The sequence below is a fragment of the Nannospalax galili genome, unplaced genomic scaffold, assembly GCF_000622305.1.
Source record: "Nannospalax galili isolate Female #2095 unplaced genomic scaffold, S.galili_v1.0 scaffold290, whole genome shotgun sequence".
NCBI classification, from domain to species: domain Eukaryota; kingdom Metazoa; phylum Chordata; class Mammalia; order Rodentia; family Spalacidae; genus Nannospalax; species Nannospalax galili.
Window position 1 is genome coordinate 8,196,749 of NW_008331486.1, and position 10,486 is coordinate 8,207,234.

The 10,486-nt window shown below is 53.6% G+C and overlaps 1 protein-coding gene across 2 annotated transcripts; it reads right to left on the reverse strand.

Moving 5' to 3' along the window:
• On the reverse strand, positions 1–9,088 carry Lrrc8a (leucine rich repeat containing 8 VRAC subunit A). Of its 2 annotated transcripts, XM_029560309.1 has the most exons (3): positions 9,070–9,088; positions 6,436–8,600; positions 1,278–1,399 (listed from the first exon to the last, which is right to left on the reverse strand). In XM_029560309.1, exons 2-3 carry the CDS (start codon positions 8,590–8,592, stop codon positions 1,397–1,399), a joined length of 2,160 nt encoding a protein of 719 aa, XP_029416169.1. In that variant the 5' UTR covers positions 8,593–8,600; positions 9,070–9,088; the 3' UTR covers positions 1,278–1,396. The 2 variants fall into 2 exon arrangements, with proteins under 2 accessions (XP_029416166.1, XP_029416169.1); XM_029560306.1 differs by lacking the exons at positions 1,278–1,399; positions 9,070–9,088 and adding an exon at positions 1–978 and having other exon boundaries at positions 6,436–8,601.
• Between the last annotated feature and the right edge of the window lie 1,398 nt (positions 9,089–10,486).

The following is a 10,486-nucleotide window of genomic DNA, read 5'->3' on the forward strand; positions in this document are numbered from 1 at the left end:
TTTTTCTTTTTAATACCCAAACCATCATTTTCAAAGCTTTAAAAAAATTGTTTGACTTAAAAAAAAAAATCTAAAATTGCTTGAGAAACAAACGGGGTAAGCCCCAGGCCTGGCCTTTGCACCGGAGGCCTGGTTTCCCACAGGCTTTGCTGCCAGAGGTCACAGTCCAGTGCCAACAGGGCAACCGTCCTGCAGCTGGCTTGCCCACTCTGCCCAGGTTTGGGTGGGCATTTAGTTCTGTCAGCATCACCTGGAAAGGAAAAGGGGAACACCCCCATGTTGCTTAGACACCTCCCACGGAGCCCAACCTTCTTGGGAATGTGTAAGTTATCTGGAGGGGATGGGAGGTGGGCAAAAATAGACCAAGAGGCTCAGTGCTGTCCCTGGGCCTCTGGTGCTGGCTTGGCCTCTGAGGCAGAGACGGCCTCCAGGGTGAGACCATGATTGTCCAAATACTGCACTCTAAGACTGGCTGGCTCCTGGGCTCTCTAACAAGGGCCTGCCCTGGGGCATGAGTCTCAAAGGGAAAAAAGGGGCCAGCCCCTCAGTTCCGGTCTTCTGTCCTGGCCCAGATCACGCCTGTCCTGGGCTCTGCCTGGGTGGATCCTGGCGGGCCACCCAGCAGTCCTGGGAGGGTAGGTCTGGGCTGCCCACGTCTTAGGGCATACTGGGGTCCCGGTTGAAGACTGCTCCAGGCTGTGCTCAGACCTGCTCCTTGTCAGCTCTCCAGAGCCGCTCCTTCACCTCAGGCGGCAGTGTGTTGAACAAGTCCTCCTCCACCACCAGACCACTGCGCTTTAGCAATGGGCACTCGCCCAGCTCCACAGGCAGGCACTCCAGCCGGTTGCCCCGCAGCTCGATCTGCGTCAGGTTGGTGAGCTCCCCGACTCTCGAGGGTAGGGACTGCAGCACGTTGTTGCCCAGGTGTAGGGCACGCAGCTTCCGGCACTGGAAGAGCTCGGGAGGGAGTGCCTCAATCTGTAGGGAGGAGCAGAGGGCAGGGTGAGGCGTGTGTGGCTAGGTGAGCACTCTGGGCTTTCCCCACCCACACCTTCCCTATTCCCCTCCTTCAGTTCCCTCAGGAGCCTGGCACTGCCACAGTGTGGGCCCAAATCTGGCTAAGAGCCACCTGTGTACACAGGTCTTGTTCTTGACCTCCCAGGTCCCACAATACCCATAGCACTAATCCTTCTGGACTGCTGGACTGCAGGCCCTAAGAGGGCAGGGTGGGTCTGGCCAGTACCAGTCCTAAGAGGCATATGATACTGACAGCTACTCCACCCACCTTGTCTCAGGGCTCAATGGGGCCAGACTCTTGGTCTTGTGTGGCTCTGGAACAGTTTGTGGGTGCCAAGCAGGACAATTCGAACACTTAACTCTTCTGGGAATGGAGAGTTCACTGATGGGGGAAAGAAATCCCAGCTGGCTCACGCTCTCTCTGGGAGCTGGTGTCCTTATCAGCTAAGACACAGGGTAAGTGTGGGTGCTGGAAGCCCAGTACTTCATTCAGAGTACCTCCTGATTTGGCCAAGTGGGAATTACAGACAACATCCATGTGTAGCTATATTGTTGGCTTATTCTGCCCTTAAGACCACCAGTAAAGGCTCTGTGAACACTTCCCATTCTACAGAGGCCTGAAGAAATTAACTTGCTCTGAGGTTCAACAGGTAAGAGGTAGTACCAGGACTTGAACCTGGTCCAACAAGTGATGCTCTACTGACTGTATACAACAATGGCAGAGCAAGGTGCAAAATGATAGGGCTTCCTGGCATGTAGGGAGAGCCCTCAGAAGTGCCAGCCTCTCCTCTGCCTTCAGCTAGAGACAGGGGTCCTTTCTGCACCTCTTTCAGAAGGATGGGCACAGGGCAGGAGGGGAGGCCTGGACCCTAGTCCCAAGCAGGGACAAGGTGGGGCTGCATAGTGACCCCTCTCAGGGGCTCATCACTGTTCCCATTCTTCTGCTGAGGAGACTGAGGCCTGGAGAAAGGAAGCACACCCTGTTTGAGGCTGCATGGCTACAAAATCTTGAGGATGAATGGAAGCCTCTTCCTTCCTGGGCCTCAGTTGCTCCTTTCTGAAAACACAAGGATTGGACTAGAAATACCTCTCAGCTCTGACACTCCAGCCTCAGGACCTTTAACCTCAACCACACAGGTTCTAGGTCCCAGTGAGCAACTCAGCCTTCTACACCATGACGGTCACTGTGATGTGTTCAAGGAGACATCTGACTGGGGTATCCAAAACTGCCTCTGCTGTAGCCAGGGGTCAGAAATGGGGTGAGGTGGTTTCAGGGTCTGAAGTTCAGGAACATGGAGGTCATGGGCAGATGGAAAGTGAGCTCTGCAGGACCCAGGAGCCTGAGCCTTCCCAGAATAGCCCCCAACCCATCTCTGATGACACAAAGTCAAGGACAGTGGAAAAGGCGCTGGCCAGTGGATGGAGAAGCTGGTCACTTAGAGTCAGTCCAGCAGCCTCAGAGATTCCCTCCTTGAAGCCCCGCTCCCCAGAAACACCCTGTCCTCTGGCTCATTCTGCTGTGAGCATTCCTGGGCCTCAGAGAAAAATGGAGCTTGATCTGTCCACAGCCAAACCTGTCCTTTAAGCCTGTTCTTCCCTCCCAAGTGTCCCTGATCCTTGGAAAGCTAAGTTTTTCACCATCCCAATCCCACCTCTCCTGACTCCTCAGCTCTCAGGAGCTCCTGGATCAGCTCGGAAATGGCCTCAGGTCTACCTGGACTTTGAGGAAGGAGATCTGGGCTGCTCCTCCGCTGCATGGCTCTGTGACCTTCCTGGCCAACCATCTGGAAGGGACTACTGACTCAGCTCGCATAAGCCAGTCTCTGCCCTTCTGACCACCCTTGACTCTGGCAGTCACCAGCTAGACTCAAATCTGTCCTTTCACTGACTCCTCATGCATAAAGAGCCACATGCTCCAACCCGACCGTCCTCTTCCATCCCAAAGATCCCTTTTCCCTCTCCCCTCACCTGGTGTGCTGGACAGCTTTAGTGTCAACTTGACACACCTGGGTTGAGGGAGCCTCAATTGGGGAATTGCCTCCATAGGACTGGCCTGTGGCCATGTCTGTGGGGCATCTTCTTGACTGTTGAGTGATGTGGGAGGGCCCAGCCCACTGTGGGTGGTGCCACCCCTGGGCAGATGGGCCTGTGTTGTGAAAGAAAGCGGGCTGAGCAGGGGCCAGAGGAGCAAGCCAGTAAGCAGCGTTCCTCCATGGCCTGTGCCCCAGCTACTGCCTCCAGGTTCCTGCCCTGAGTTCCTACCTTGGGCCCACTGATGAACTGCGACCTGGGAGTTGTAAGCTGAATAAACCCTTTCCTCCCCAAGTTGGTAGTGGTCAGAGTGTTTTGTCACAGCATGAAGAAACAAACCAGGACAGGGAGAAGGGTTTGCTTCGGCTCACAGTTGCAGGGTACAATCCCTCATGGGTGGGGGTTGGGGGGTGTGTAAGACAAACCCTTTCCTCCCCAAGTTGGTAGTGGTCAGAGTATTTTGTCACAGCAATGGAGAAACAAACTAGAACACCTGGGTAACCAGGAACACAGTAAGGGTAGCTCTTCAAGTTTCAGGCTGATTCACTGTGGGCCTAACACAGAGTGCAACTCACATTGCCCCTCTGAATACCTATGCCTCCTGCCTCAGTAAATAAAAAACCTGAGTTCGTCAGAAGCTCCTCCCCAACTCCCATGACCCAGGATTCCACCTCCAAAGTCTCAGTCCCTGATGGCCTTGGCTGGGTCAAATTCCTACCTCATTGTTCACCCTGCCTCTCAAACCACCCCTTCTCCCCTACCCCCAGTGCCTGGGAGTCTAGCTCAGTGGCAGAGAGTGGATGTTTGGCAATGTGTGAGGCTCTGGGTTTGATCCTGTGCTGGATAGCTTTAGTGTCAACTTGACACACCTGGGTTGAGGGAGCCTCAATTGGGGAATTGCCTCTATTGGACTGGCCTGTGGCCATGTCTGAGGGGCATCTTCTTGATGAGTGATGTGGGAGGGCCCAGCCCACTGTGGGTGGTGCCACCCCTGGGCAGGTGGGTCTGTGTTGGATAAGAAAGCATGCTGAGCAGGGGCCAGGGGAGCAAGCCAGTAAGCAGCATTCCTCCATGGCCTGTGCTCCAGCTCCTGCCTCCAGGTTCCTGCCCTGAGTTCCTACCTTGGGCTCCCTGATGAACTATGACCTGGGAGATGCAAGCTAAATAAACCCTTTCCTCCCCAAGTTGGTATTGGTCAGAGTATTTTGTCACAGCAATGAAGAACAAACTAGGCCAGATCCCTAGCACCCAACAAAATAAAATGTAACCTTGCTACAATGGTACACCAGCTCATCCCTCATCCCCATTACCAAGATTCCTGGTAACTGTGCTATTTGTCAGGCACTGAACAAAAGAGTCAAAGTCCTTGCAGGAGTCACATGTGGGCTGGCAAGGTGTCCAGACATTAAACAAATGCAGAGACACTGGACCTCAAGTGGAGAAGAGCAGCCTCTCAGCAGCCATGGGCAGGGTCCCACCTCTGCCCTCAGGGTAGTGCACAGCCAGGAGCCTAGGCTTCCTTTCCTCTTCTGTGGGCCATGGCTTCCTAGCCCTTCAGATACAGGTGACACGCCCCTTCCTCTAGGAGACCAGCCTTTGTTCCCCATGGAGTTCCAGCCTCCTCGCTGTGCTAACTGCCTGGTTCTTTATGGATCTCCACCATCCCCAGGACGAGCATCCTGCTCCACATTTAGATTCTAGGCGTGTTCAGAATGGAACCGGTGAGTGAGGAATGAATACCTGCCTTGTGGAGGCATTTAGTAGCTCTAGTGTAAATCTGGGAAAACAGGAGTCCCTCCAGCTCCACCCTGCCCACCAAAGTCCAAGGGCTCAAAAGGAGCCAAGGAGTAGGAAAGAGGGGTGCCCAGTCTCTGCCTAAAAGGAGGGGCCTGCCTGGGGTTGGTCCAAGCAAACTTTTTTCCCTATAAAGGCCTCTGGTGCTCCTAGGGTGGGGACAGGATGTGATTAAGCAGTACGCTAAACAGGGTGTCAGAGGGTCTCCTTCCTCCTGGACAGGACAGCCTCCACCAGCTCCTTTCCTGAGGGGTGACCTCAGTCAACAAGCATGACACTAACAAGCAAGCCTGGTGTGGGGGACAGGATGAAGTAAGGCTGGAACCTGCCAGCACCCTCCTGCACCCAGCAGGAGAGCCAGCCCATCCCTGGGGCACAGTAGGCATTTCAGGGTGTAGGATGCAATTGGCCCCAACTCCCTGGGGTAACCCGGCTTCCACACTGTGCCACTTGGTGTCCCCTTCCTCACATTAAAGAAGGGGTTGGTCTGTCCAGTGGTTCTCAAACATTTTTTTCTCCATGGGACTCCAGCTCCCCTCTTCAGTGGGTCCCATGTATCAAAAATAACCCTGAGATTGGACCCTCAATCTTGAATACTCTCAAAATACTCTCAAATATGCATAAGTCGCCAGGTGCGGTGACGCATGCCTTTAATCCCAGCACTTGGGAGGCAGGCGGATCTCTGTGAGTTCAAGGCCAGCCTGGTGTACATAGTGAGTTCCAGGACAGCTGGGGCTACAGGGAGACCCTGTCTCAAAAAGACCAAAAAAAAAAAGCTTAAGTCATAACTGGGGGAAGGGAGTAAAGATTTGTCCCAATTCTTCTGACATGGAGGAGGCAGGTAAAGGTGCTTCAGGGACAGAGGAAGGAAGCTTCTAAGCCATCACCAGAGGGATTTGGAGGAGGTGTGTCACGTGCTGGTGGAAAGAGGTGGTAGAAGGAGGCTGGACAGATACACTTGCTCAGGCCCTACACACCTGCTCAGGACTGGTAGTGGGCAGCCAGCAGGGGCTGCTTTAGGATCATGCTGCAATGGAGGCAGAGGTGGCTGGATTGGCTCTGTCTCCTCTCTGCATTTTGATCCCTGACCTCAGGCCCCACACCTTTTACAGGAAAACTCCACCTAAGAGGGAGGGCCAGGAAGGTCCTCTAGGCCTCCAGGACGGTGGAACCTCTCCTCCCTCAGTGGTTGAAGCTTAGTTTCCACGGGGAGGTCAGGCCACAAACCACAGACTGCCCTCAACCCAGCCTACCTGTCTTCACCAAGGGGCCTCTTGGGTAGGGACTTTCCATCTAGACAAATGGCTGGCACAGTTTCCTCAACAGAAAGGCAGGTAGTGACAAGCCGTCTGTCTGAGCCAAACTCTGCCCGTCACTACCCTCAATGCAGAGGGGAGAGGCACATGAGCAACGTGGGAGCTATGGAGACCACCGGGCCTCCCAACAACCTCTCTTGCTGACTACCCTGAACAAGCACCCATCCTCGTGGTTCTGGAAACCACAGTGAGGACTTCAACTGTCCTAAGACACCAGGTGTGAGCAGCCAGGGAGGGCCACGCCAGCCCACGTGCCTCGCCGTGGCAGGCCACTCACCCTATTGGCCGTGACGGCCAGGTTCTGGAGGGTCTGCAGGAGGCCGATGTCAGCAGGGAGGAAGGTCAGATTGTTGTGGCTGAGGTCCAGGTAGCGCAGCTTGCGGCAGTAGAAGAGCTGGGTAGGGATCTTCTCGATCTTGTTGCGGTTCAGGTAGAGGCGCTCGAGGTTGGTGAGGTTGCCGATCTGGATGGGTATGTAGGCGATGTGGTTGTACCACAGCTTAAGGCAGGTGAGGCGGTGCAGATGCTGGAAGCTGATGATCTCCTCGATGGTCTTGAGGTTGTTGTCCTTGAGGTCAATCTCCTGCAGGTTGTGGAGGCTGAAGATGGAGTGGGGGATGCGCTCCAGGTCACAGCGGATCAGCTCCAGCTCTGTCAGGTTCACCATCTTCTTGAGGCTGTTGAGGACAATGAGCTTGGTGCCCTCGTTGTTAATGGACAGCTTCTGCAGGTGCACGCCCACGTCTGTGACAACCTGCGGCAGCTTGCTCAGGTTGCTTTTGAGTCGCAGCACTTTGAGTCGCTTGAGCTCCCGAAGCCCGTCGATGACGATGTAGCGGTTGTTCTCGGCGCTCAGGTTGCCGGTCAGGTGCAGCTCCTCCAGTGTCTTCAAGCTGTAGATCCATAGTGGGATTTCCTTGATGTCAGTGAACTTGATGTGCAGTGCCCGCAGGTTCTCTCGTAGGAAGGCCAGGGCAGGAGCCTCAATCTTGGCTGCCGTGTGGTACAGCCACAGCTCCTTGAGGCCCGTGAGCTGGGCAATGCTGGGCGGGATGGTCACGTCGGGGATCAGCTCCAGTTTCAGGACCTCCAACTCAACCAGGTCAAACACGGTGTCAGGGATGCCACTGAGCATGAACAGGTGCAGCTCAAGCTTATCCTGTGCGTTTTTGGTGAGCCGCTGACGAAGCTTGTCTAGGGTCCACTCATTGTTGAGGTTCAGCTGTCGCAATTTGTTCTCACTTACTTCCGACAGGAAGACGGCGAAGCGCTTTGAGTAGAGCGGGTCGTACTGGTCGATGAGGTGCAGCATGAAGGCAAAGTCGTTCTTCACATCAGGAATGTCGCTGTAGCTGCTCTCCTCTCGGATCGACTCGAACGAGTACTTCTTGAGGGAGCGCCGCAGCATCCACCACAGCGTGTACATGCAGATGAGGCCATAGAAGATGACCAGGCTGATGTAGAAGGATGCCAAGATCTTGAAGAGTGTGGCCAGAGGGTGAGCACACCGGTAAGTGCGGTAGCCCGTCAGGCTCTCGATGTCCACGGTGCAGTCCACGTCGAACTTGATGTTGTGCACATAATACACGGTGTAGCAGATAATGAGGATGAACTTGATCACCTTGATGATGGTCTGTCGCATGTAGAGGCGGTACACTATGTCCCCCTCCTCCACGTGCGTCCGAAACTTCTTCACCTTCTCAAACAGGGCCTTGGCCTGCTCCCCCTCCTTCTTGTCCAGAACACCTGTCTCAGAACGGTCCACGATGCCCTGCTCAATCCGTGACTTGGTCCGCTGCAGCATGGGCACAGTGGCCTCCACGTCCTCACTGACTGTCGACGACTTCTTGTCCATGGAGCCATTCATCTTGCTGAAGGCTGGCTTGGGGTCGCTCTCCTCCACCACTGTCTCTGACAGGGCCCTCGTGGTCCAAGGCGAGTCAAAGCACTTGAGCAGGATGGACACAAAGTGCTCCAGCTTAGAGCTGGTACGTGGGAACTTGAACCAGAAGTTGCTGCAAGCCAGGAAGATGAGGGTGTGGAGGAGTACAAGGTAGGGGAAGTACTTGGCAAACCAGTGCAGGCGGTTCTCATAGCACACGGCGTCCACATAGTTGTACTGGTGGCGGTCTAGGTCATACTTGATACCTGTGGGACCTGTGGCGGGGGTCGGCATGATTGTGGAGTTAGGGTAAGTGGGCTCTGGGCTGGTGGCCGCCCAGCTCCGGAATGAATCATTGCAGGAGTCCTTGGTGACCCATTTACAAGGCAGGCAGATCATCTTGTCCTGGGTGACTTGCAACGTCCCCCCAAAGACAGCGATCATCAGCATGACAATGGAGATGTAGTCAGTGAACACGTCCCACCATGGCTTCAGGATCCGGTACGCTGGCTGTGTGTCCGCAAAGTAGCGGAGCTCTGTCACCGGAATCATGGTTCAACCTGAAAGGGACCCGTTAAGAGGACATTACCGTAAGGCGGTGTCACAATTTTGAACCTCAAGGATCAGGAAAGAAGACAATGAAAATTCTACATTGTCCAAAATCCCATTCCACATGTATCTGGGCATTGTGATCTGGCCATCCCACTGCTGGGAAGGCTACCCTGTGCCCTTCCCTCAGAGCGTCTGTCCCAAACCCACCTGAGGCCTGTTTAAAACTCACAGGGGCTGGAGGGATTTCTGCTGTTGAGGAAGGCAGGGGAGAATTATTAAAAACTCATTTTTGAGAAAGGGTCTCCCTGTAGCCCCAGCTGGCCTGGACCTCACTATGGAGACCAGGCTAACCTTGAACTCACAGAGATCCGCCTGCCTCTGCCTCCTAAGTGCTGGGATTAAAGGCGTGTGCAACCATGTCCAGCAAAAATCTTTTTCTTTATTTATTTTAAAATTTTAGGTATATGTATGTTTTACCTGTAAGTGAACCACAGACGTGCATTGCCCGCAGAGGTCAGAAAAGGTGTTGGATCCCCTGGAACTGGAGTTACAAACAGCTGTTACCCATCATGCAAGTGCTGGGAATCAAACCTGGGTCCTCTGCAAGAGCAGCCAGTGCTCTTAATGGCTGAGTAAAACACAGTGAAGTTTAAAACTCCACAAGTGTGTATGTAATATGTGTGAGTTGGGCTGTGGAAACAGACTACAGGTCTAATGAGGGGCTCCTGGGGGAAGGCAACGCATGCACAGGGGTATGAGCGATGTCTTGTGAAATGGTCACTGGTGGTGTGGTTGAAAGGCACTGGAAACAGCGACAGATTCTCCCCCAGAGAGCTCTATTTGGCTGGACTCAGAGCCTGGGTATCTGATTCTAACATGTGACTTTGGTGACTCAAGTGCTTAGCCAAGTTTGGGAAATCTAGCCTGTGCCACACAGTCTGGATCAAGACAGATGTGGGAGCAGGGAAGCCCCTGGCTCCATTGAACACCACGCCAGGAGGCCGATCTTAAGACAGTCCACAAAACAAGTAATTGAGAAAGGCTGGACCCCTGCAAGCTTCTGAGAGCATTTGGAAAAACAAAAAGTGTGAGCTGGAAAAAGATAGTCCTGCAAACCGAGCTGCCTGGGCTCCATGCCACCTTCCCAGAGTGATAACCCTCCTGGCTTTCCTGGTTTGGTTTTGTTTGAGACAGGGTCCCATGTAGCTTAGGCTGGCTGCAAAACTAGGATATAGCCAAGGATGACCTTGAACTTCTGATCCTCCTGTCTCCACCTCCTGAGTTTTAGGATTATAGTCCTGTTGCTACACCACACCCAGTTTGAGTTGCTGCAGATCAATCCCCGGGCCTCATGTGGGCTAGATACTCTATCAACGGTGCTACATCATCAGGCCCCATTTCAAAAATAAAATATGTGCTTTTACTCACTGCCCTATTTTCTTGGCCAGCATCTAGATTTCACACCAGTTTTTACATTTTTAAAAGATTTACCTTATTTTAAATTATGTGTACTTGACTGTGTGTGCATGTGAGCTCAGGGGCCCATAGAGGCAAAAAGGGGCCATCAGATTCCCTGGAGTTGGAGTTACAGGCAGTTGTGAGCTCATATGGGTGCTGGGAATTGAACTCAGGTCCTCTGCAAGAGGAGTAAGTGCTCTTAACCACTGAACCATCTCTTCAACCCCACATCAATTTTTGAGTATGTGTCAGGTGAGTCTAATTCTTTAATTTTCTTGGGGAGAAGAGCCGGGCACCCCAGGAAGGGGACTGGACCACTGTATGTTTTTTAGTCTTTTTGAAACAGGGTCTCCCTCCTGTAGCCCCAGCTGGCCTGGAAGTCACTAGGTAGAACAGGTGGCCTTGAACTCACAGAGATCGGCCTTGCTCTGCCTCC